We start from the raw sequence: 27,838 nt of genomic DNA on the forward strand, positions 1-27,838 counted from the left end.
GAGGGAAATTCTAATCCATGCTGGACCCCTAAAGAGAATATGCAAATATTAAGTTTTAAAGGAAACTAAGGAAAAATTTCAACATCATCAGCAGGTTTGGTGTAAGCAGATGATAAGCTATATTATTTCATGTATTATGAAAATTAAGGTTCAAGTATTACAATGTTTTAAATGATAAAAATCTCTGGCATCAAATAAATTTCACTCTTTCTAAAAATACATCTTGGTTCATCATCATAGACAAACTGTACATAAGGAAGAACTCTAAGTCAACAAATATAAATATTTCCAAATGACATATGGATCACATTTACATGATTAGACAGCAATTCATCAGTTTTATACATGCAATATATATATATATATATATAAAAATAAAGAGCAAGGAGTTTTTCTTAAACACAGAACAAAAACTATTTGAGAGACACAGGAAATGCAAGACAGAGTTCATAATTACTTCCTCATCATGTCTGTGCAATCTCTGGCAAGCTATGGCTTGTTATACATTGCTTCATATCAAATATGTACTACATCATAAGCCTCTTTTAGACAGACATTCTATAAATTCATTAAACTTTCTTTTAAAAACTTAAGAAGCTTACTTTTCAAACTTTTCAAAAAAGCTAGTCTAATAAATATCAAGTGAGTCTGAAATTTGTACAGGGTAGCTGGAAAAGTCTAAAAAACAAAACAAAATCAGCTTACTTTTGGATTCCTTTCCACATAGACACTCAGCAACTTACAAGCTCCTTCTGCAGTGTGAAAACTCACAATGCAAATAAATATGAACAGCATCTCAACTGTCTTCTGACAGGAATGATGGTAGTCATATGAGAAGGATGCAAATATTCAGCCCTGCTGAAGGGGAGTGTTACTTATACATATTCTTATAACACTTTAGACACCACCACCTTTATAATCCTACATACTGTATATGAAAACAAGAATCTAACTTTCAACAAATCACAAATGAACCATAACTTGTTACTCACTTAGAAGTTGATCCTGTAAGCTGCATGCCTCGGTCCAGTAGAGCATTAGCTTTAAGACCCTGTTTAACAATCTGGAAAAAACAATATGCTATTATTCATTGAAAACTTTCATCAGTTTTTGTCCTGTAATGTAAAAATATTTAACATTCCTTCCTACCTTTATATTTCTACAAGGTCAATCATGGCAATTTTTGCATTGATATGCCATAATACACTTTTTTCCTAATGAAAAAACAGCCAAAGCAATGGACCTAAACAACTCAGTTCAGTTGCCTGTAGCAAGTTCAATTTAAAAGATTTCAGAATGAATTTCTAATTCAAGCAGATTTTACTATATTAAATTCCAAACGAGTAAGTTCACTAACAATTATTTTCTGTAATTTTAGCATGTTATTTCAAAATTCACCATTAAAAAGAATTCAGTGAAATTATATATTCTTTTGAATGCATGTTTACAACTTGTTTATGGTGGGAAATCAACTCCCATGGATCCTAGACAAAATTAATTATCTAGGTTCTTTTCAACTGCATTCAGGCCTAGTTATGGAAAAGACATAGCACCATACACTCTGGTGTATATTGTTTCTCAAGACACAGATAGAAGGGAAAACACCCTTTTGATCCTATTAGATCTCTTGTTAGAGCACAGTACAGTTGATCAGGATATCCTTTAGGACTGTCTGAAAGAACTGGGGGTCAGGACACTGTTTTAGAATGGTTCTACTCCTATGTTGCATTATAACACCCCATCACATGCTAGGCATTTCTGTTAGTGCAGACTAGTAAAATCAGTTGTACGCTAACAAGGAAGCTAGCATGGAAAAGTACCAGCAACAACATGGGGTAAAGCCTCAAATTTCAGGAGGCAAGCCCCTGTAGCTTGTCACGTGCTCAATCGAAGCACATGATCCCTTGCGCTTCATGTATTACCATATATAGTCATGAGCTTGTATTAGGTAGTGTGACGTATATATGCTTAACCCAGCCCTCTGATGTACTAACCCAGCCCTCTGATGTACTCAATAAAAGAGGTTTCCAGACTCCGGTCTGGGCGCTCTCATCCCCCTCGAAGGAGAATCAGTTTGGTGTCTTCTTTCCCCTCACTCGTGAGAGGCCCGCGGTAACTGCGTGAATGTTACAACTGGTGACCCCGACGTGATCCCCAATAACTGGGTAATCGTCCGTCGCCCTCCGCCTGAGACCTCCGATACTCACGCCCGGGAAAGGGCTCGATGCGTCCCAGCCGCCTTCCGGCTCCCTCGTAGGTATCGGAGGCGGGTTGTCCAAGCCCCAGGTTGCATACCTCCATGAACTTGGAAACCTTCTCAAGGCCCCTTCTCCCTCCGCCTGAGACCTCCGGTACTTACGCCTGAGAAAGGCTCAACGCATCCCAGCCGCCTGCCGGCTCCCTCGTAAGTATGGGAGGTGGGTTGTCCAAGTCTCAGGTTGCGCACCTCCACAAACTTGGAAACCTTCTCAAGGCTTCTAACATTATTCTTTCTAATCGAGGCACCCCATTGCCTCCAATTAAGCAAAAAAGGCTAGCCGGACTGCTAAAATATGTCTGGCTCAAATGTCCGGTCTATCCTGAGACCGGGTCAACAAAAGCCACATTGTGGAGAAAGATTTTGAAGTATTTAAATGAGCCACCAAAAGCTCCACAGCAAATTATTGTCTCCTGCCGTATTCTTTTAGAAGCTCTGGAAGTTTACGATGAGGAGCCAAGGATGGCTGCTACTGCAATTATGGCGCCGCCTCTTTACGAGAGCCATTTGCCATCGGCCCCCCCCTCCCTCTAACAACAAAGGGAAGGGATGAGGGAATTTTCCCTCCTCCGGTAACTTCAACTGCCGGACCCCTGGTACACGTCATGATAGAGGCTCGTGCTAGAGGGGAATTAGATTTGGAGGATATGCAATCTTGTGCTGCCTTCCCTGTCTCATATATTCCCGATCCCAACAACCCCAATAACCCTCCTACCCAAGTGTTTGCTCCTTTGTCTTATAAAGTTGTAAAGGATATTAAAACTGCTGTAACTACTTATGGCTTACAATCTCGCTATTCTATGGGCTTGTTTCTAACACTTGCAAATTCTTCTGACATGATGATTTCTGATTGGCAAATGCTGTGTAATATGATTTTAACTCCTGCTCAGTATGTTGTGTGGTGCTCAGAATATCAAAAACAAATTGCCCTTATTGTGCAGGGTGGTCTCCCTGCAAATGTAACCATTGATCACTTGCTGGGACAAGGAATTTTTACAACTGCTGCCGCTCAAATCAACTCTCCAAGGGCTTCATTTCCCTTGGTTTCACAAGCAGCTATATCTGCATTGCGGAAAGTTGATTCCTCAGCCACCCCCACACAATCCTTTTCAAAAATCATGCAGGGATCTACTGAAAATTATTCCGAATTCCTTAGCCGTCTCCAATTAGCCATTGAGCGTCAGATTGACAATGAGGATGCTCGTAATGAATTGTTATTAAAACTAGCCTATGAAAATGCAAATGCTGATTGTCAGAAGGTTTTGCAGCCCATTTTTGCTCGCCCTGGAGCTACTCTTGCTGACTTTTTGCGTGCTTGTCGTATCGTTGGCACAACAAGCCACAAAATGGAGGCTCTTGCTGCTGCGATGCACCAAAATCAGCCACTTCCTGCTTCTTCTTCACGTCCCACTGGAAATTGCTTCAATTGTGGAAAGCCCGGCCATTTTAGAAATCAGTGCCGCGCCCCGGGAGGGGAAGGAGCCCTAAGGGGGCGTAAACCCTCTGGGTCCTCCCGCCCCAACACCGTTTGCCCACGCTGCAAAAAGGGTTTTCATTGGGCAAGCCAGTGTCGCACTAACCCATCCTCTGCTAATCAGCCAGAAAACTAATTGCGGGGCGACCAGCCAGCCCCGCCCCAAAGGCTGAACCTAGCAACGCTGTATCTTCTCAATCGTTTGAAATGGTAGCAAATGACACAGTCACATACACATTGCCTGGTCATGTCTATCTTCTTTTTATTTCTCCAAAGCTCACGCTTACCTTGCCTCCTACTTTGCCTGTTTTAATTTTCCCAAACTTAGATCTTACCTCTTGAGGCGTTCTTGCTGCTCCCTTCATGCGAAGCTCTGATAGTTTTTCAGACCTTGCCCTTGCCATGACAATTAACTCCCCACTTACAATTAACGCTAGGGAAATAGTTGCCACTATGATCTTGCTCCCAGAAAACACACCGGATGATTTATTGGCTTTAGAACATCCGCTATGCAACTCACACCCCACGGCCGATTTTTATATCAGTGGTCGCCTTTTTTCTGGTATTCTAGATACCGGCGCTGACGTGTCCGTCATACGATCAGCAGAATGGCCTCCCAATTGGAGAACTGACGAGGCCCCATCCGTGAGAGGTGTGGGTGGCGTACAAGCAGCAAGGGTCAGTTCTGATTGGCTTCCAGTAACCTCTGCCGCAACAACGCACGTTGCCCACATAAAACCTGTGGTGTTGCCTTTACATATTAATCTCTGGGGACGTGATCTCATGTCCCAATTTCAAGCTAAACTTACTCTGCAGTAATGTCCTCTCCTTTTGTTCTTCGCTTAACTTTAAAATCTCAAACCCCTGTGTGGGTTGATCAATGGCCATTAACTTTGGAAAAATTAAATGCATTAAAACAATTGGTATTAGAACAATTAGAAAAAGGGCATATTGAAGATTCTCTAAGCCCTTATAATACACCAGTATTTGTAATAAAAAAGAAATCTGGCAACTGGCGTTTTCTTCATGATCTGCGCGTAATTAATGCCATTTTGCAACCAATGGGGGCGCTACAATGCGGACTCCCCAATCCCAATTTGATTCCTCAAAATTATGACATGATGATCATTGATCTTAAAGACTGTTTTTTCTCTATCCCCTTGCACCCAAAGGATAGGCATTTGTTTGCTTTTACTGTTCCTGAACTCAACAACTCTCAACCCACTTCTCGCTATCGATGGAAAGTTTTACCGCAAGGAATGCTCAATAGCCCCACCATGTGTCAATTTTTTGTAGCACATGTTTTACACCCATATCGTGTGAAATACCCATCTTTTTTGGTATACCACTATATGGATGATATTTTAGTTGCAGCCCCTGGCCCAAGGGGCACAGTTTTGAAAACTTTACCTCACCTCCAAAAAATTTTACAACAAGGAGGTCTTTATATTGCTTCTGACAAAGTCCAGACCTCTCCTCCTTTTCAATACCTAGGGCACAAATTGCTTTCCTCTCACGCTGCTCCACTGTGCCCGCAGGTACAATTACCCCAAAAGCCGACCTTGCTTCAATTACAACAATATTTGGGATCAATTAATTGGATACGCCCTTATTTAGGCCTCACTACTGTCCAACTTTCACCTCTTTTTTCTGCCTTGACCAAAGGAAAACAACCAGCAGACATAATCCCATTGCAAAAGGAACAATTGGAAACAATTCAATTAGTGAACCAAGCCTTAAAAACAAAATGGGTGGATCGGTTGCTGGATGATTTTCCTCTTGCACTCTTGTTAATCAATACTTTGAACCTACCCACAGGTGCGATTGTACAAGTCACACCCTCGCTGTTAGTCCTTGAATGGGTCCACCTTTCCCATACACCTCGTTCTACCTTAACCACAAAACCAGCTCAAATGGCACTCCTCATTACTAAGGGTCGCCATCGTGCAAAAGCACTTGCTGGACAAGAACCAACGACACTTTATGTTCCCTGCTCTCTTGCAACTTGGGAAACCCTTCTGGCCTCCAGTGAGCAACTGCAATTTGCCCTTGCTGACTGGCCTGGTTCTGTCTCCTGTCACCCTCCTGACCCCAGACTACAACTTTTGAAAACCACACCCTTTGCATGGAACTCTCCTTTTGCTTCATTCCCTATCCCAGACGCCATCACAGTTTTTGCAGATGGAAGCAAAAAATATGGTGCCTGTCCCTGGCAATCTAAAGGCCAATGGCACACAAAAATCACTCCACCACAATCCTCTGCCCAACGGGCAGAACTGTATGCTTCAATTCTGGCTTTTCAACAGTTTCCTGACCAACCCTTTAACTTAATATTGGACAGTCTGTATGTCTCACAGATTATTTCTTCTATCTATCAGGCCTATCTTTCGCCTTCTATTGAACCTTCGCTCTTGTCTCTCTTCCTCACTCTTCAACACCTCATCTCTCAAAGAACGAACCCTTTTCACATTTCTCACATAAGAAGCCACCAACCATTTCCAGGCATCATCCAAGAAGGGAATGATGTTGCCGATGCTGCAGCCACTGCTGCACTCTCACCTGATGCTTTCTCTCTTTCTTCACTTACCCCGTGGGAGAGTCACTCCTATTTTCATCAAAACAAGAAGGCACTGATTAAACAATTTGGCATAACAACAGCAGAAGCAACAGCTATTTTACAACAGTGCCCTACTTGCAGTAAACAAGCACACTCCATCCCTATGGGAGTAAATCCCCGAGGGACTGAAAGTTGTCAAATTTGGCAAATGGATGTTACCCAGTATCCTTCTTTCGCTCCATGGAAGTACATCCATGTGTCCATTGACACATATTCGGGTTTCATCATGGCTACCCCACAAAGAGGAGAAGCCACAAAACATGTAATTAATCATTGCATTCGCACATTTGCATCGTTGGGACGCCCAAAGGAACTCAAAACTGACAATGGGCCTTCTTACACAAGCACAGCATTTGCTGCCTTTTGTCAAAAATGGAGCATAACTCATAAATTTGGCATTCCATATAATAGTCAAGGACAAGCCATGGTTGAAAGAGCTCATCAAACCTTAAAACATGCTCTTGACCGCTACATCGGCTCAAGGGGGAAAAATGCCCCTGGTCTCCCAGCAGTGCAAGACACTCTTAACCTGTGCCTTTACACCCTTAACTTCCTTAACCTGACTGGCCAACCTGCAATGTCAGCTGCTTGTCGTCATTTTTCTTCTTCTTCCTCTGCTGAACATCATCGACCGCTCGTCTATTATCGTTGCCTACCAGACCTGACGTGGCGAGGACCTGCAGAGCTCATCACCTGGGGTCGGGGATACGCCGCAGTCGCCCTCCCTGAAAAAACCTTGTGGATTCCTGGTCGGCACATCCGTCCCTGTCATCTTCCACAAAAGCTAAAAGATGAAGATACCCCTTCTTCTGATCCTGTCATTCCTCCAGCTCCACCTATTCTTTGTGACGACCGCCACGATCAGTAAAGGATCTCAGACCGCACTGTCTTCTGAAAGGTCAAAAATGAAGCCTTTTTGGCTTATGCTGCTTCCGCTTGTGCTGATATGCAAGGCCTCCGATAACCCCCACGTTCCCCTCAACCAGATGTGGGTAATCCTTGACTCACATTCTGAGGTGGTGAACTCCTCCTCAGCCAACCGATCTGGACCTTGGTTTCCTGACCTCTACTTTGACATAGCAAAAATGCTCCGACTCACTGAAGGCGATGACTTCATTAAAAAACACCATTTTTATGTATGTCCAGGATATAGAAAGGAGTCTTCATACAAGAAACTTTGTGGAGGGGCTGATACGTACTTTTGTGCAAATTGGGACTGTGTTTCCACTGGACATATTTGGTGGGATGCCCCAATAAAAACTGATTATGTCTCCATTAAAAGAACCACCCAAAGCTTAAAATGTCAACAAAAAGAAGAAGATGGGACTATACAAGGCTATTGTAACCCGGTTCGCATTACCTTCACTGAGCAGGGGAAGAAATATGAGGGTTGGCAAGCGGGACTCACTTGGGGGGTTCGCCTCTATGATAAGGTTCGGACAGGCCATCGTGATAAGGGAAACATCTTTACCATCAGATTGATATCTACCCCTATTACTCCCCCTGTGCCGGTTGGCCCTAACCAGGCAATCATCCCTCTCCTTCCAACTACTCACTCCCCGGGTAACTCTACCATCATAGAAGGAGTTATTTCCTCTCCACGCATTAGTAACCCATTGTGGGACATTGCCCAGGCCACTTATCAGCTTTTGAATGCTAGCCACCCCAATCTTACTTTTTCTTGTTGGCTTTGTTATAATGTTTTGCCTCCGTATTATGAGGCTGTAGCTTTTGAGGCAGCCTTTAACACGTCTATTTCTGACAAGGGTTGCCGATGGAGACATGGCTCTCAGACCATCCAGGCCATAACGGGTAAGGGCACCTGTATAGGCAAGATACCTTCCCCATACAAATCATACTGCAATGTTACTGTCAGCAACATTGACACCACCCTTTTCTACATTCCTCCGGAAAATGGGTGGTGGGTGTGCTCCACAGGACTTACAGCCTGTGCACATGGTAATGTGCTAAACACCACGGGCTTTTGTATCCTTGTACACATCATCCCACGCATGTACATCCACGCTGAGGATGAAATCCTTAATGCCTATTCTACCACAGAGTTGTCTCGAAGCAAACGAGAACCGGTTTCCACCCTCACCATTTCCTTGCTGGTAGGTTTAGGTCTCACAGGTGCTGGCACTGGGATCGCGTCCTTTGCCCACCAATATACACAATATCAAAATTTGAGAGCTGCAATTGATCTTGACTTAGAACGCATTGAAACGTCTATTTCCCACTTGCAGACATCACTAACCTCCCTTTCGGAGGTAGTATTACAAAATAGACGAGGCTTAGACCTCCTCTTTCTACAAGAAGGTGGCCTGTGTGTGGCCTTGAAGGAAGAGTGCTGCTTCTATGCTGACCATTCTGGAATTGTTCGAGAATCCATGACCAAACTGAGAGAGGGCCTGAATGCCTGCAGGCGAGAGCGTGAAGACCGACAAGGATGGTTTGAGGGATGGTTTAATCTCTCCCCGTGGCTCACAACCTTGGTTAGCGCTCTCGCTGGACCGTTATTATTGTTGATTATAGCATGTACAGTTGGTCCTTGTGTCCTTAATAGGCTTATAAGGTTTTTTCAGGATAGACTGGGTATCATAGAAGCACAGGTCAACATGGTCTGCACTCATAAATACCTGCCTCTCCCAACCACGGAACCAGTGGCACCTGAACAGCTTTTTTGCAAACCTCAACTCACCTTTATCAGTGATGAGGAGGAAGCTGCCCTTTAAAACAATAAAAACAGAGGAGATGTTGCATTATAACACCCCATCACATGCTAGGCATTTCTGTTAGTGCAGACTAGTAAAATCAGTTGTACGCTAACAAGGAAGCTAGCATGGAAAAGTACCAGCAACAACATGGGGTAAAGCCTCAAATTTCAGGAGGCAAGCCCCCGCAGCTTGTCACATGCTCAATCGAAGCACATGATCCCTTGCGCTTCATGTATTACCATATATAGTCATGAGCTTGTATTAGGTAGTGTGACGTATATATGCTTAACCCAGCCCTCTGATGTACTAACCCAGCCCTCTGATGTACTCAATAAAAGAGGTTTCCAGACTCCGGTCTGGGCGCTCTCATCCCCCTCGAAGGAGAATCAGTTTGGTGTCTTCTTTCCCCTCACTTGTGAGAGGCCCGCGGTAACTGCGTGAATGTTACACTCCTATATCTGTGGGTGGTCCCAGTCAGTGATCATAAAGTAAAACCACTTGAATACATGGAAATGCCAGTGTGAAGTCCTCTGGGGAACAGGGTTCTCTCCTATGCGGTTCAAGATTTACATGATACTGCTGGGAGTAGTCAACTGTTGGTTTGGGGTGAGACATGCTAATGACATTCAATTATACATTGACACCCCTGCCATTGAGACCCCCACCCCAGTGCTTAAGAATTCCTACCCCACAAGCCTGAGCTGCAGATAATATGGAAATCTTGTGCTGTTGTATGGAAACTGTGAGGATCTATATGGGGTAAAAGAAGCTTGAGATTAAATCCTACCAAGATAGCATTAATAGTTATCAATGAACATCTGAACAACCCAGTAAAATAGTCCCAGGTAGTAACTCTGAACAGGACTGATTATTTATTTATTTTATTATTATTTTTTTATTGATATTTCAAATTTAGATACCGCCCATCTCACAAAAAGTGACTCTGGGTGGTATCTTATACTCCTCCCAAAGAAGGTGGTCCATGACTTGGGGGTTCTCATGGACTTTTGGCTCCTATTCAGTAAGCAGGCTGGGAGGCTTTTGCCCAGCTCTGGCTGGCATGCCAATTGCAACTCTACCTGGATCATATTACACTGATATCAATAACTCATGCCTTGATCACCATCCAACTGAACTGCAGTAACATGAGGCTGCTTTTGGAAACCTTACAAGCTGCAGCTGGTATAAAGTGATTAATGGTGGCATAAAAAATAACACCAATGTTAAAGCAACTGCATTAGTTGCTACTAGGCTTCCAGGCCCAATTCAAAGTGCTGGTCATTATCTTTGAAGCCATTGATGATACAGGAGAGACAGAGATCAGGCAAAGCCTTGCCAGAATTGACTTTGCCCATCTGGTCTGCTCATCTAGAGAGGGTATGTTAAGAATTCCTTCCCCACAAGCAGTGTATGTAGGATGGAAAAGATGACAGGCTTCCCTGTGGTAGCTCCCACACTTTGAAACACCTTCCCCCCAAAGATATGTAACATCCACCCTGTTAATGTTTCAAAAACAAGTAAACATTTATGTTATTTTAGTAAGCCTTTGCCCCGAGTTAGTCTGAATTAGGAGATCTACCATAAATAAATACATACATAAACATACATACATACATACATACATACATACATTGTGCTTTTTACCTTAAACGTTGGAACAGAAAGCTGTTCAAAAGATGAAGAACTTTCTTCACTAGTTGGAGTGTCGAGATCTAATGGCCTATGTAAGGATGATTTGGAGGTTCTTTTATTTGTTGGATGTTTTACTGACCAGTTAATCACTTGGTACTGGGTGAGGTAGCTTTGGTAGCAGTTCATTACAGGCTGCTGGGAAGTGATTTGTTCATTCTCAGGAGCCTTCTCAGTTTCTATGATATATAAATGTTCAACAAGGTCATCCTCTCCTCCCAAAGCAGAAACAAATGAAGCTTGGGAGGGATGCATTTTTATTGGTACAGTTTTTGTATCTTGACTAGTTTCTCCATGACAGGTAGTAGTAAGTGGTCCTTCTACACTGTGATAGATTGAGCCCCTCCCATAATCAATTTGTTTGGCTTGCTTTCTCTTCTTTTTCCTCCCAGGATAGGTTCCTGGGCCTTCATCACTGCTGATGGGATCAAAGTCCTCAGCAGCTGAGAAGTAGGCTTCACTATCAGCCATTGACATGCTAGAATCCATAGAACGATACTGATGAAATGAATTTGAGTCTGCAGAAGGAGTATAAGGGAAAGAACCAAAACTTCTTCTTTGCTTTGGAGAATCTAAGACATTTTCATCACTACGGGAAACATCACTGCTGAACTGCACACCAACTGGAACAGGCTGCTTATCACCATAGAAGGCTGCAGTAAGACTTTTGGTGCTTCCAAGTCGACCAGAACATACTGATGCTTGCCGTTTCAAAGGAGATCTAAGAGGAGACTGTCCAACAGGCCTCTCTTGTGGAATAGGAGATACTGGGCTATTTCCTGATCCTTCTGCTGCACTACTAGAGAAGATAAGAACATTTGTACACAGTGATGCAACTGCACAGAATTCAGCATCAAAAGCATTTATTCAGGATTGACATAGTAACTGTGATTGTGGATTTCTTTGAAACACAGTGAAAAAGCAAAGGCCATCACAGCTACTTCAATCCCAGTTATTTCAAGGAGCCTGCAACTTGTAACTATACTGGATAACAGCTGGTATTGTACACTGAGAAACTTGAAAGGAAGCATAGATGAGACAAACATTAATATATTTGAATCAGAGGTGAGAAATATGTAACTTTCCAAATGATGGCAGATACCACTTCTACCAGCCTTGCCAGCACAGTCAGTTCTGGCACGAGAATAAGCTGCAGTTAAATAACACCTGAAAAGTCATTAGGTCCCCATACTTGCTCTAGGAAATAACATGGTGCCCTCAGATGCTTTGTTCTTCAACTCCCCTAAATCCCAAGCAGCATGATTAACAGTAAAGGGTTTATTCAAAACAGCTGGACAGTATCAAGTATCTACCCTTGTAGATATACTAATGTTTCTTCCACACACTGCACCCCAACTTGAGCACATAAAGCAGGCAAACTCTAAGTATTTGAAAAGAACTTGTAAGCTAGATAATTCTACAATGAAATAAGTTATTATTGAGAAATAAATGCTCACCTTCCATGGGCATCTTTTTTTGAACCTGTCAAGAGCTCCTTTTGTCCTAAATGGTCTTCCATGGCAGAAGAAGGACTTTCCCTATCACCTGCAAGCAAGGGGAGTGCAGCGCTAGAACTACTATTCTCCTCTGAAGATGATGAAGAACTATGAGACCGCAAAGGTACTTGTAAATTTAGTTGCTGGGATTTTCTTCCAGATTCCGTTCCAACAGATCGGCATTCCCATTCTTTTCTCTTTATACCATTTGCCTTACCTAAAAACAAATTATGTATTTTATGCTAAATTAATAAATATTAAAGATACCAATATTTTTTCTTCTTCTTTATTTTCAAATAGATACATAAGTACATTATTTTAAGAGAGACTAGAAATTGCGACAACCATCAAGAAACCAGCCTGGTTTTTAATGTGGAATATTTTTAATCATGGGTCTCCCCATAACTTTAATTGCACATTACCAAATTTTATACCTGTGTGTCTTGCCAAACGTTTGCATTCAGTATCACTTTTGTGCAATACTTCTGGTTAAGTGCATAATTTCTTTAACCTCTTAATAAGTATACTAAGATATGCTGATGTTTAATTAACAACAAATGATATTTACAAACATATAAATTGACAGATGCAAATCCTTTACCATCTGTAATTTTGGGAAGCTCTTTGGTAATAATCCATTCTCCAGGTTGTAGTAAGGATTGCCCATAAAACATATCTGATTCTGCACTTGCATTTGAAAAAGCTGAGCTACTTGATGGTGTCAATTCTTCGAGCTTGAAGAAGTCTAATCCTGATCCTGGGCCACCAAAAAACCGACAGCCACCAAGACAGCCACATTTGTTCTTGCTTCTTTTATTCTTTGTATTGTCATCTGGCCATAAAAACCATAATCTAGAAAAAGAAGGAGCTCGTTGAAATAAACAAACTGAAAGTATTGGTCAGATATTTCTACAATAACCATTATGGATGACTACGTTATCTTCAATGCGCATCCACCCAGATGCCTCACAAATGCATTAACCTATACAAAGTAGTAGCTGATTTGTTTTAGAAATAGCTTATTTAAAAAAATTAATTTTCACTAAAAATAATTGGATCAAACTAACAAGGCTCTTCTATCCTATTCTTCTGATCATAACTCTAACATCTGGGACATGGCTCAGATACTGAAGTGGAAGTTGGCTATTTCCAAAAATCAAACACAGTTCATTGTGGAAGCACCAGGTTTTTCATATGCTTCCACAATAGTGTAGGATTTGGAATGATTTTCTACTCTTTTTGCTGCACAACTCTTTGCAGTGGTGAGACAAAGATGAGGAGAGTTTGCTACAACAGTGATTTCTATTCATTCAACATTAGGAACAACCCAAATCCTCCAAAACAAATGTATTGAGTTCTTGGAAATAAATGTTGGAGATGTAACACTCTAAGCAGATACTATTTCCCAGAAATGGATTTAAAAGATCTGATCATATTATAAAATAAATACAAAATTCTTCCATTGCTATCATGGTTTTCAACTTGAAAAACTGTCAGCTCCTAGTGCTTAGATTATAATGAAACTTTGTTAAAAACATTGTGAATAACATGTTTTTAAAAATCCATACACACAGATGCATACCCACACCCACATAAAAATAAAAGAATTCTAGAATCAATTTTCTGCATCAAAAATCTATAAAAGTTTTACATTTTTGAAGAATCTATTAAGAATGTTCATGTTTTCCCTTTTTTCACTGACAGGCCTTTTTACTAACCTATTTTTCATTTGTCATTTTTCTTACCTCTTTGTTCTGCTATCATGAGTTTCCAAAAAATGTCTCTGTGCTTCATGCTTTGAATAGTGATCTGCTGCTAAAGCAACATCAGCAGTGATAAGGCCCAAATTGATTGATCCTGCTTCTAGCCAATATGCCCTCCGTAGTACTGCAAGTTGAAGACTAGCTCGGCAATTATTTGCTTGTTCAATATACTGTTGTAATTGGAAGTCTTGAATGGCAGCACTTATACCTTCACCAACTGACTGATTGTGGAGGTTACAACTGGCAATGCGCACAGCACCCATCTAAATGTCAAATTCAAGAAAAAGATCAGTAGAAATCCTAGAAGAGTATCAACTGAAATTACTGTAGGATATTTACTCCTAGTAATAAAAATGAGACAATTCTAAATTTCTTATTTACAGGTATAAGTTTTAATGAAATTATTAATATCATGATGGTAATTCAAATTATAAATAGGTTTGATATTTATGAAGTCATACTTAGCTGAGAAATCAAACTACATGCATAGCAACATGTTTCTTCATCATATATATAAATTTTTTAAGTCTATGTCAAAGGTATCCAAGAATTAGTTCTATAAAAATGTTGATACACAAGAATAACAATCAATATAAAGAATAAATATGCTAGAAATATTTAAATCTCATTAAAGTCATGCTGAAAATAAATTGTTCTATTTTAAAAAATTGACATTTTTAAAAAAAATGTACAGGTAGTCCTTAGCTTATGATGGCAATTGGGACCAGAACTGCTACCTCTAAGCAACATGTCATGAAGTGAGAAATCACATTTCTGTGTTGCTTAGCAATGGCAATTCCGGCAGTCTGGCTGCCACCATTAAGCAAGGACTGTGCGGGTTGTTAAGTGAAGACCTCACATGACCGTGACTCCGACTTTCTGCCAGCTTCCTCACTGACTTTGCCTGTAGGAAGCTGGCAGGGAACATCAGAAATCGTGATCATGTGACCGCAGGGACACCACAACAGCTGGAACTATGAGGACCCATTGTAAGTACCATTCGTTCAGTCCCACTGTAATGCTGAATGGTTGCTGAATGAATGGTCATAACCTGAGGACTACCTGTATACAAAAATGAAGATGTGAAATAAGATAAGTACTTCTACCTTTATATTTGTAGCACAACCATGCTCAACAATGTATATATCTGCACCATCTACTGACAGGCGCGTCATAGTATATTTTAATTCATCAGATGTTAGACAAGGCCCAGAGACGCCATTTATCTAAAGATTTGGGGGGAAAAAGATAGTAGTAAATGTTACCTTGGCATATATTCATCTTACTTCAAACAAAGACAAAGTGACACATCACCTCAACTGAAAACAGACAAAACTGAAAACAGTATAGTTCTTCTATGGTCATGGAATTATGATACATGAGGATTCTTTAAGTAAAATATTCTACCGGCCTGATTAAGTATTAAGCCTGTAGAAGGTACCAACTGTCCCTCAGCTTCACTGACTGAAGCTTCTGCTAATATGCACCAGTCTGACAGTAGAACTCTTTATTTAATCAGGGACAAAAATTACTACCTTTTCTTTAAAAGAGATGCTATTAATCAGTATTCTTGCTTTTAAAAGTAAAAACTACATCTCCTTTCCCCACCATTCTAGCCATGTAACAAATCCTTAGAAACCGTCCTTATGTTAAAAAAAAAAGGTATAATTCCCTCAGCTCCATTTGATAACTAGATAACTTCTTTTTTTTTTCCAATCTCAGTTAATCTTCCAAAACAATCAGCACTGCAACCAAGAATTAAGAACACTGGTGAGGATCCAAAAAGATAAAATTGTTACATAAAATTGAGTTAGGAGACACTGAAATTGTATAAATCCCATAAAGATTTGACAAATGATACAAGAAAAAGTTGTTTTCTCACCTATGTTTTTTAAAAAGGAGAAAGGGAAAGTAAATATTGCAGCACTGAAAAAATAGGGAGCATATTAAATATTTCCTTAAAAGAAAAAAGGAGAGATGTATTGCCCAAGAAGACAGCAAACTTGTTGCTGTCCACTATCACTATTTAAGCTTTAAAATCATGTAGTAACAACAATTAAAAACTTTTTTATAAAAAAAACAACAATTTTAAATGGCATGTAAGTGCAATGTACTACATGTATTTGCCACAATTTATTATTTATTAAAATATTTTAATCACTAATCATCGTAAGATATTAACAATATTTAAAGTACAATTAAAATTTCTATTGTGATATACTATTAAACCAGGAGAAGAGACAAGAGAAAATAAAATAAAATAAAATAAAATAAAATAGGCAATTCCAGATCAATTCATTTAGACTAACAAGCCAGTTTTTAAATTTCATTGGGATTTGTTTCTCATCAAGAGTTTTACATACACATAGTTGCAAATAAGCCCACTAAATTTGAAGAGGCTTACTTTAAGTAAGTTTTTACAAGATCAGACTACAAGCCTATATATATACTTTAAGATGGTCTCCTTTGCCCCATTTTAGAATTCCACAATTTAGTGACATGTATTTGGGGCAAACCCTTAAACAGGGAGAAGGAAAGGCAATATAAAATAGTGGAAATATTGTAGCAACTATAGGAATTACTGTTTCTGTGAAGTGGGCCCCTAATGACATTATGATTTATATTATCATTTCTCCAATCTCAGTTAATCTTCCAAAACAATCAGCATTGCAACAACAGAGAATTATTTATGTTTTTATTTATTCAACATATTTCTATGCTGCCACAGTCAAAATGAGTCTCAGTGGCTCACATAGTATAAAGATATAAAAATACAAAAATAAAAACACAACAGGACTATAATACAATGTGACTAAAATACAGCCTTCTAAACCTACTCAGATAAAAACTTTTCTACACTGATAACAGAAGTCAAGGTCAAAAACATTTGGCCCTTCAGCACAACTTAAAGACTAAAAACTTTTAATAATTTTTATGCCTCTACTGCTAATGGAACTGAAAAAGCAGAATCCCTCACTAATTGCATAATATTTGTAATGCAATGTTCTCACTGAACCAGAGTTCATAAAGCCAGATTATACAGTTTAGAAGAAGCTGTTACCTTAGCTTCACAAAAACGACGATCAATTCCATGTTGACATACGATGACAGATTTTGGTCTTTCCAGTTGAAACTCACGACATGCCACATGAAACACAAATGTTTGTCCCCATTCAAATAGACATGCAAGCTGTAAATACATAAGGACTACTCACTACACAGAAATCAAATAAACTAAGAGGAGTTTGGATATTTGAAAAGATTATGGTTCCTGGTTTTTGCAATAAATTCCACTAAACTAAATCCTGTATTTCATAACAATTGCAGGTTTACACTTGGACTGCAAAAGGAGGCAGTTTAGAAGTTAGAAAGGAGAGGGCAACTTCTATCTGATTTGGAAAATGTAAAGGAAACTTATGAACAGAACATACTACATGAAGCTAAAATTTCACAACATGAAAATCTAGTTAAGTGCAATCAATACTTTAATGCTATTGTTTTGTTTTTAGAACTCTAAAAATAGAATAGAAGACTGGCATTTCCAGTCTTCACATTATGCACAAGAAAAAGAATAGAAAAGATGAACAGTGGAAAATAAACGTTTCTAAAGTGGAGAACACATAATTTGTTCAATGTTATTCATGTAATATTTAACTATGACTATATACACATGCATATAAATGTGCACAACACATTATTTTTAAATGTTTAATGGACTGTACATTTGTATATCTGTGTTTATACACAGATACATACACAATACATACAATTGCATGCAAAAGTTTAGGTACCCCAGGTCAAGCTATATGCTCCAATGAATTTAAGAAAACAGAAGCTGACACAATCTCTGCATGATACAAAGTTAAAAATGTTTTTTTCTGCAAATAAATGGCAAATAGTATAAATTAACAAAGGAAATGAAAGAAAAATAGATATGAAAATAAAGAAAGGGGAAGGATGAAGATTATTTGATCCTACAGAGTTGATGGAAGTGAAAATATCATGTAATTAAAAATAAAAGGGCTAAAAACGTATGCCAAAGAGTATGAATTGGTGTCATCTAGAGGGGCCTGAGGAAGATAACCTCCCAACAGAATTAATCAACATGAACGTGAGGAAAGAAGATCTGGAATCAGCTTGAAAACAGAATTAAAAGCATCACAGGATGGAATGCTAATGAGAACTTTAAAAAAGGATGCATGATGGAATGATGAAATGAAAGAGACTATGGATGAGAAGAAAAAACACATAGAAGAGAATGAATGCTCCAAAAAATGGGGATGGGAAGAATAACTTTCATACTGTATATACAAACAAAAAGACAGAAAATGGGGGGGGGGGAGGAACAGTTCATTAAAGGAAACAGAGATAATGCAGGGATTTGATGGAAATAAAATATTGTTATGGAAATGAGTGAAAAGGCTAAGCAAGGAGCATACAGAAGGATAAATACAATAAAGACTAAAAAGATGCTGTCTCTTTCCAAAATTGTGTAGCTATTCTCCTTTGGTTTAAGTTGCTAAAAGGTGCTTCATGTATTCCCATGCCCACTCTGAAGCATCTTGTTTCCTCTGAATCCAAACACTACATGGCCCTTACAATAATAATAAAATAAAAAGTCCGAATGTACTGAATATGTTTCTGTTCCCTTCAAAAGTATCCAAAATGTGCAAATCTCTAATGGATGTTATTTGAAATAGTTGATTCTGAATTCTGAAAACATGGCTAAATATTGTGAGGTTTTAACAGATATTCACAAATGCATAATTCTCATATCTGTCAAAAATTCCTATCTAGATTATTGAGCTCCTACTACTTACACAGAAATATGAGATTTCCAAAGATAACAAAAACAAATTTGTTCTAATTCACTTTTTGTTTAGTTCTGTGCTTTAATACATAAAACATATATGTTAAAATAGCAATGTACACATTTTAATCTGAGACCGAGTTACAAACCTGTGGAACTGTAACCTTGGCTGTCAGGCTCCCACTCTGAATATCAATTAGCCATGCATATTCCAAAGTGTCACTACCCAGAGGCAAACCTTCTGCTGAAAACATAGCATGAGCACGTAGCTGTAGACCTGAAAGGCTCACATGACCTTCTCGAAGAACTTCATCCACAGTAGGTCTCTGTTAAGGAAGCAAGCTAGGCAGGGATTAGGGCTATATAGCTATTCAATGCTATTGCTTTTGTTGGCTTTTGTCAATTTTTTTTCAAGTTTTACCATAATTTTGCCATTCAATTTGCAAAGCAAAATACAAACTGTTTACAATTCCTGTTTTGCTTATCTATGAATCAAGCTGGCAAAATCATAGAGTCCTATAATTCATATGACACTATGATTATATATCATAAAAAATGTAAACTCAGGGAACTACCTTTGGGTATAAATGTATAAGATGAACAATAAATGTAACAAGTGAAGCAGGAAGTTAAGAAGGGTTCAACCGTGTCATTCCACTGGAAAATCAAAATACTCATGCCACCTCAACATACAAACTAATCTGCCCCTGATGGTTGGGGGACTGTCTAGAACATAGCTGCTTTGAATGCAGGGAAACATGGGAGAAAAATAATTGGAACTAGAATAACTGTAATTGGCTCACAATTGTGACTGTAGCACTACAGAGTATGATTAAAAAAAGATAATTACTTAAGTTCACTTTTCTTGGTTATTTAATTTCATGCAGCTTGGAAAGTATTTAAAATAATTTTACCTGATAATTGTCACTCAAGAATATATTCAATGGTGATAATACAAGCTGCAACATAGTTTCCTTATATCCTTTTTTCATCTCAAAACATAATCTTTCCAGAAAACCTGTAGGACATTCCGGGCCATCACTGCTGCAGTGCTAACATACAGAACATTAAAAATGGAAATAAACATTTAATTAAATGTCAACAATTGTCAAATGGTTAAATTATGAAAATATGCAAAACATTCTTAAATAGGCAAAAGCCACACTGGAAAATAATGAATTTGCCTAAACCAACACCACTTAACAGTGGATAATTCTTCTGAAATAGAGTTTTCAGGTCTTCAAGTCAAGAATTTTGTACTGTATTGTTAAGTTGCTCATAAAGAATGTTCTTGTACTGTTCTTACCCAAGGAAGCAAGAGTTCTAAAAATGGCCATGGTCTCACACCAATCCAAGTCATTATTGGCTTGGTCTCTCCTAGCTCCAAGCCTTAGTAAGGTAAGGAATTGCCTCCTCTTCAACTCCTCCCAGTCGCCTATCCCCCCCACCTCTGCCCTTTTGGCTGCCCTTCACTCTGCCACCTCTGCCGGTCCTGCCGCCCTGGTCTCTGCTGGTCCTGCTGCCCAGCTGACTTTCACCATCCTCTTCTACCCGCTACTGAGGCATGCCCAGCCTGGCTCTTTGTGAGGCAGCTGCTAGCCGTGCCAGGCCTTCTTCCCTTCCAAAATCTCTACGAGAAATCCGCAAGTGATTTGGACAAGGCCGTATGCAGCCTTGGGAAGAAGGCCTACTGCAGTCAGCAGCTGCCTCACGAAGGGCCAGGCCGGGCACACCTCATCAGCAGCAGGAGGAAGAAGATGGCGAAGGTCAGCTGGGTGGCAGGGCCAGCAGAACCCAGGGCAGTAGAGCCAGCAGAGGTGGCAGAGTGCAGGGCGGCCAAGAGAGCAGAGATGGGGAAAGATAGGCAGATGGGGGGATTTGAAGTTCCCCTGCAGTCGTAAATGCAGATGGGCTGCCAAGCACCTAAATTTTGATCACGTTACTGTGGGGGCGCTGCAACAGCCATAACTTTGGGGACCGGACGTAACTATCATTCATTCAGCGCTACTATTAAGCGAGGACATTAACTGAAGACTATCTGTAATGTGTTTGTTTTTTTTAGGATAATATGTAGCATCATTCACAGGCCAAACCCAGGATATCTGTATTTCTGGTTATGTGCACAATTTCCTAAAACCAGGGATAAAGTATTCATAGTACTTACTACTGGCAAGCGTCCATGAACTTTGTACACATTAACAAGCACAGTAATATCCCATGGGCGTAATGTTAGGGGATTAACTTGTTTCAGTGATGTATCATGCTCTTTTTTGTCAGCATCCACTCCAACTGCTGTCCACCCAGAGCTTGAAGATGTTGACATAGATAGTACAGGGCTTGAAATGACTTCCTCAAAATCGGTATACATATCATCTTCACCAAAATAATTTTCCTAATGAGATGAATTAACAATATTTATTGAAACAATATAACATAAACCTTCACATCATAATAAAGCTTTCATATAGCAAGTCATTTAAAAATATTAATTTCTAATTATACAGAAATAATCTGATTATCACATATTCTTATAATGTTTTAGAGATTAAGATTTGTTCAAACATTGGAGTAATTGGAAAGCTGGGTGTGATAAGTAGAACAGATCAAATATTTGTGTTGTTGGTAAACTAGACGCTCTCTTTAATATTGTCCATCCTGTAAAATACCAGCCTTGGAAACATTTGATTCTGTTCTCATACTGGTTGGAAATGTGTAAATTATGATTTAACATATTTGAGGGACCCCCAGAATGGAAAGCTGGTTGGACATTTTCTTTGTGTAGCAGAATAAGTTATAATTAGAAAATATTGTTCTACACTTTTTAAGAACAATACAAGATCCATCTATATTTCACAATCCAGGGAGAGCTCGTACCTTTATAGACAGGAATGCTTTTAAAAGCGGTCCATATAAAGTTATCTGGGAATCTGGGGAAAGTTCTAGTTCTACACGAAGCTTATCAGGTGGAAGTTCAGAGGGGTCAATAGGGAGCCAAGAAGCTGAAGGAGATGTCCCTCCATGTGCCATTTTCTTTGATGGTCGCAGTGCAGATAAGATGGTTTCTTCCATTTCTGACACTTTGTAAATGAAAAAGAAAAACAATTGAATGAATACTGATAATATTTCACCAATGTATTGATAAAAGCAAATTCTGTTTTTTTTTAAAGATCAGAATAATATTATTGAACAAATCCAAAGGCAATAAATAGCAACAATGTTTTATTGTTGGTATTTTCTATATAATTTTAAATTATATTTGTAAACTAACCCAAAGATCTAAATGCAAGATATTCTTTTAAATATTAAATAATTCAAAACTGACATGTGTCCAGTAAGAACAGCGTAACAGTATTTTAGGCTCCCCTAAAGGGCAGTAAGTTCAGGAAAGCTTTGATATGATTTGTTTTGTATGCTTCTTCTTTTCAGAATTTTAAATGGGCACAAAATAATTTTATTCTGTAATACATGTGGGAATGATAAAGAAAGAACAGTTGATCTTATCTGTTTGATATTGAAGTTACAACTATAATGATTTTGAATTTGCTCCTTATATGGAGCATGGTTATATGATTTTTATATTTATTTATTAATTTGGTATATTTTTACAATACTTCTCATACAATTGCATTTCAAAGTACTTTACGATGAAACAGACTTAATACCATATTTATCTTTTGTTTATATTTCTAATTGTCCTGAAGCCTTGTACAAGATAGAAAAGAGAAAAACTATTTTTAATAATTCAAATAAGTCTTATCTCAAGATAAGAATATGGTCAGGTAGTCCTCATTTAGAGACCACAATTGGGACCGGCAACTCCATCACTAAGCAAAGTGGTTGCTAAGTGGGAAATCACATGATTGTGACTGTACTTTCTGGCTCAAAACTGACTAATCAGTTTCACACCTTCAGCTTTTGTTTGCCTCCTAACCACTCCCCTGCCCTTAGGAATGTTCACCCTGGTGCTGGGATAATCAACAAGAAAGGAATTGGTGTTTGTATTTATATTCATTGTAGAGGAAGGGATTACAAGAGAGTAAGCAGGAACACAATGGGGAATACACACTGAAAGGAATGCATTGGCACCGGCAGCCATGAGCATGCTATGCAAACAGCCTGGTATATTTTTCATTGTGTGCCTGTTTACTCTCTTGTAATCCCTTCCTTTCCAATCTCTCCGCACTGCAAAGCGGGGAGGAAACAGTCAGGCATAGGAGAGATTCCCCACAGAAATCACTTGGTAGGGCCCTTCTTTTCTGGGTGGTCAAGGGGAGAAGAAGGGCTATGGTTGGCATGTGGGAGGGGGAGGAGGGCAGGAAAGCACCAGAATGATTTGGACATTGGTGGGGGCAGGGGAGACAGAAGCAAATGGGTGCTTCTACTCTCTTACTTTGCAGACCCAGGTGGGGGAAGTGCATTTGGATGGGGGGGGGGATTAGCAAGGGGAGGAGGGGCTTCCAGTCATGCATATTGCAGGGGCGGCATCTGTAGTCCAATATGGGCACTGAAAGTTGGGGAGGGGAAAGTGGTAGAGGACTTTGCTTAGGGCCCTGTTGTGCACAGCCCCCAAGTAGAGTGGTGAGGCAGCTACCCTCATCCACTGCTCCTGTCTGGGACAATTCTTCCTGTTTGGCCATGGGGAGACCAGGCATCTGCCTCAGAAAGATGCCTGTCAGATCCTGCATATCTCATTCTGGCTAGCCCTGGATCTGAAACAACCCAAAGGGGTGCCTTCCTGGCCCTGGTTGACATTCCAAGTTGCATGCAGCTGGAGTCTCTGCCCTGGCATGCTTGCAAATAGAAGGAGCCTGTGGGCAGGTTGGCTGCCCAGCTTCAGACATAACAGCTCAGGACCCCGGCTGGCATTTTCTGTTTTGTCAGGGTGGGAGCTGTGGGGGAAAGTTAACTGGCCTTGCGAAATGAAGGCACCCTCATGGTGGCAGCTGCAAGGAAAAGTTTGACCAAAAGGGGGGGACTGTAAGGGGCCGGGACTTGGCAAGTAGCTGCGAAGCTGCTTCTTGCTCTGCCCGGTGCTGCCCAGTTTTGGCAGGGCACAGGAGGTGTTCTGTCGGATGGCGAGTTGGTAAACAAGGACCACCTGGATTCATCTATAATGTACACGCAGCTGAAAGAACTAAAAGGTCTGTAGTTTTAAATTCAAGCAAATGGTTTAAATTCAAGCAAATGATTTACCTTCATGCTAATACAGTTAACCAGGACAGCTGTTTATCATATGGAAAGCTATATAACTAAAAGCATGGCCCACATCCCAAGTTTCCATTGACTTTCCATTTATTCTGCTTAGATTATTTTCTCTTTCAAAATGACTAAATAATTCTGTATTTTTCAAAAATTTAAATAAAAAGAAACAAACTTACATGATTGGTTCAACTGCTCATTAGCCTTCTGAGGATAAATTGGATGCCACACATAGTCAATTGTGAGCATAATACTTGGTACTGTCCAGCATTCAACCCAGCCAGCCCTATTCAAAAAGAATGGTCTCTGTAGTAATTGATTATCTTATTAACTTTTTCTTAACATAAAAAGACCCACAGCAACAAACATTACACATTAGTTTCTTGTATATTTTGACATGTAACAAAAGAAACCAAACTTACTCTTCTTGAGTCATGTTCCTCCACCTGGGCTTGCTTTGTTTCTGACCACTCTGACTATCAGCAGGTGCACAAGACTCAGGATTTAATTTATTAGGATGACAATCTTTCACCAACATAAACAGAGAGTATTTACTAGGGTGGCAATCGGGTAGAAGTAAGTGAAGATCAAGACTATCTCCCTGAAAATACAATATAATAATATTTCAATATATTATATTTAAAACACACAGAAGCAGCCAAAAGTATTGGTGCTCCTCAATATTTTTTCCAAAATAAACCCAATTTCCCATAAAATAAGTTGAAACTGACACAAGTAAATGGCATCCACCATTCTTTATTCCACAGTCCATAGAGCAGACACTTTGCTTTCAGTATTCTTGCGAATATTGAAACCAACAGAACATCTATGGAAAGAGATGAAACTCACAGTTGGGAGAAGGAACCCATCAAACCTAAGACAACTAGAATAGTTTGCTCAAGAAGAGTGAGACGAATTACCAGTTGAAAGGTGTATAAGTCTTATTCAGAGCTACACAAAGTTATTGCCTCCAAAGGGTGTGCTACGAAATATTAGTTTATGGGTACCAATAATTATATCCATGCCATTTTCATTTGTTTCATTATTTACAAGTATATGTTAAGCCATACATCAAACCAAAGTGTCTGTTCTATGGACTATGGAAGAAAGAAAGGTGGATGCCATTTACTTGTGTCAGTTTTAACTTATTTCATAGCAAATTGGAATTCTTTGGGGAAAAGTGGACGGGTACTAATACTTTTGGCCATATCTGTATATTAAATATACTATAATATATATATTTACACATAATTTAAATTGCACCTTGATAGATTATGGAAAATACTTATACTTAAAAGTACATTTTTTGTATACATATTTATTTATTTATTTAGTCAGTCAGTTACTCATTCTTTCAATTTAGAGGCCACCCAACTCCATAAGACTCTGGGCGGCTTACAACCTTAAAAACAGAAAAACAATAAAACAATGAGAACAAAGACCATGCACATCCAAAAGTAGAAAAATATTTAAATAAAATTATAATCCCCAAGGCCTGGGGAAACAGCCAAGTTTTCAACAACTTTTTGAATGTTATCAAGTTGGGAGCCATAAGGATTTTTTGGTTAACATGTGCAAAGATATCCTCTATATTTATTACCTACAGCATTTGGCACTTCAATGTGGACATGTAAGAAAATGACAACAACCGTTATAAATTTATATGAGAAATATAGTTATTCATAACAGGAAAAAAAATATTTTCAAAGTGTTTTAAATAGAAGGAAGGAGCCATGTGGAAAGAGTTATCAAACATTTTCCACAATTACATAATATATAATAAAATTAAGTAGCCTAAACCCTATTGAAATAATTCCACTATTATAAGGCAAATAATATTTTTCAAACCTATCTATCATTTTCAATAAAGACTATGCTAGTACTCTGTCTGTATGGTCCCAAATGTCAATCACATATATTTGAGTTGAATCTCAAGATTACAACTGTTACCATATCTATATATTTAAGAGTAAAATTAATGGCACAATTAATTACTGAACTGCAGATACAAGTGCCACTACAAACTTATTTATCATGGTTTATAAAAAGCACTTTTAAGAAGAAAATAGAAATTACCAGAATCAGTTTTTGATTTGGGCAGCCGTATAAACCCAGTAATAAATAAAAATAAATACATAAACTGGGAAAAAAAGAAAAAATTGACAGCAAGTATTCAAGCAGGATCTGAACAATATGAACCATGATGTCTGAGCTAGGCCTTTTCTTTGCTCCTGGCTAGATGCAAATCTACATTGTTGCATGTCAGCTTTATTACAGAAACAAATGCAATTTAGTTTGAAGGCAATCATGCCACTTACCCTTAAAGAGAATCTAGTACTGCATGTGCTTGGGACAAAGTCAATAAAAGGCAAAGAGAAAACTATATTTAATGTTTCCCCGCAGGCAGCCACATAAACTAGAAGAGGGGAAAAAATCAAATATAAATTAATCATAAAAATATTTCATTTATCAAACTGACATTATAAAGACAATTTGTAATACTATAATCACCATTAAAAAGTGTCTTGGTATGGCTTTTAATATACTACTTAAGTAGTTATTAAAAATGAGAGCATTAGAATTGCTCTGCAATCATTCTCAAAAGTAAAGGTTTGTCAAGTGCAGGAATGCACATTTGCAAAATTAAGAAGTGAAAAATGTAGCAGAAGCCTTGCTCTGTCAGCAGCACTGGAACTGAGAAGCAATGGAACAACAAAGTAGCTCAGGAGGTTTAGTAAAAAATGGAGATCAATTTTCCTACTGTATTTAGGAACTGCAATCATCATCATCATCATCATCATCATCATCATCATCATCATCATCATCATCATCATCTTTAATGGGGACCTACTATGGGAAGGCAGAGAATACCTGTGTGCTAGTACATATTGGATGAAGAATTATGCCTCCTCAACAGAAATATATTGTAGTACAAGTACTGAACTAAAGAATGAGAAAGAGGCATCTTAGAAATCTGTTTCTGTTTCTGTTCATTTGTAGATAAACAAGAGAGAGGGGCAATGAGGTGCTGGACTAGGAGCAGGGAGACCCAGTCACTTTCTCTCAATTCAACTGACCTCATTGCGTAGAAAAATAGAGACCACAACTGTTCTGAACCTCATTCAGTTTTACATAGCAAGCCAGCTGACTATTTCTGACATTCCAAAAAGTACATTTGTGTCTGACTTTGTCTTGGGGGAGTCTTTTCACTTCTATTTTCATTTACATTAGAAGCAAATGTATACAACATATTTTAAGAATGTTGTATTCCTTGTATTCCATTATTGTTTTTGTAGTTATTACAGAAACCTTCTTGTCAGTGATAAAAAGTTTTTTTTTATAAATATATGTTTGATAGCTTGCATTCATAGCTTGAGGCTATCCTGATTTAAAAACTTACTAAATTAGAAAATACACAAGGAGAATTGCCCATTTTAGAAATATTGTTATATTGTATATTGTTAAATCATTATAGTGCTTTCTTATGTACAGTTTTGTTTTCTTACAGTCCCTTTGAGAAAGGAACATCTTTCCAAAATGTGTTGAGATTAATCAAAACTTTTTTTTTTTACTGGTACTTGGGATTTGTTAATTTAATAAATAAAAACAAAATGAACCTTCTTAATAATAATATCAGTAACTGAAAAGAGGAGAGAGATCTGAAATCATCAACATGCCTGAAATAAAACTTGTATTGAAGAGATGAGAAACAAACAGCCTAATTCTGTATTTACCTGAATGGAAGACGACCTAAATTTAAAATGCCTTACTCTCCCCCCACAAAAAAAAAAAAAGGCTAGACAGAAAAAAGCATAG

The 27,838-nt window shown here is 38.8% G+C and overlaps 1 protein-coding gene across 4 annotated transcripts in view; it reads right to left on the reverse strand.

The window, feature by feature from the left end:
* BLTP1 (bridge-like lipid transfer protein family member 1) overlaps window positions 1-27,838 on the reverse strand; it is a 140,800-nt gene that overhangs the window by 78,367 nt on the left and 34,595 nt on the right. For all 4 annotated transcript variants that reach the window (XM_088132888.1, XM_088132886.1, XM_088132885.1 and 1 more), the window contains exons 18-31: window positions 26,341-26,438; window positions 24,445-24,623; window positions 24,202-24,308; window positions 21,698-21,900; window positions 20,988-21,215; window positions 19,738-19,875; window positions 18,973-19,149; window positions 17,075-17,203; window positions 15,120-15,239; window positions 13,996-14,276; window positions 12,852-13,102; window positions 12,212-12,467; window positions 10,710-11,553; window positions 993-1,063 (exon numbers count right to left, since the gene is read on the reverse strand). In XM_088132888.1, the coding sequence (XP_087989014.1) occupies window positions 993-1,063; window positions 10,710-11,553; window positions 12,212-12,467; window positions 12,852-13,102; window positions 13,996-14,276; window positions 15,120-15,239; window positions 17,075-17,203; window positions 18,973-19,149; window positions 19,738-19,875; window positions 20,988-21,215; window positions 21,698-21,900; window positions 24,202-24,308; window positions 24,445-24,623; window positions 26,341-26,438 (3,082 nt within the window). The remainder of the gene's footprint in view (window positions 1-992; window positions 1,064-10,709; window positions 11,554-12,211; window positions 12,468-12,851; window positions 13,103-13,995; window positions 14,277-15,119; window positions 15,240-17,074; window positions 17,204-18,972; window positions 19,150-19,737; window positions 19,876-20,987; window positions 21,216-21,697; window positions 21,901-24,201; window positions 24,309-24,444; window positions 24,624-26,340; window positions 26,439-27,838) is intronic.

Source organism: Python bivittatus, unplaced genomic scaffold (genome assembly GCF_059951505.1).
Source record: "Python bivittatus isolate LINGU-HERP-01145 unplaced genomic scaffold, Pbiv_v1 ctg000070_np1212, whole genome shotgun sequence".
In the NCBI taxonomy this organism is placed as follows: domain Eukaryota; kingdom Metazoa; phylum Chordata; class Lepidosauria; order Squamata; family Pythonidae; genus Python; species Python bivittatus.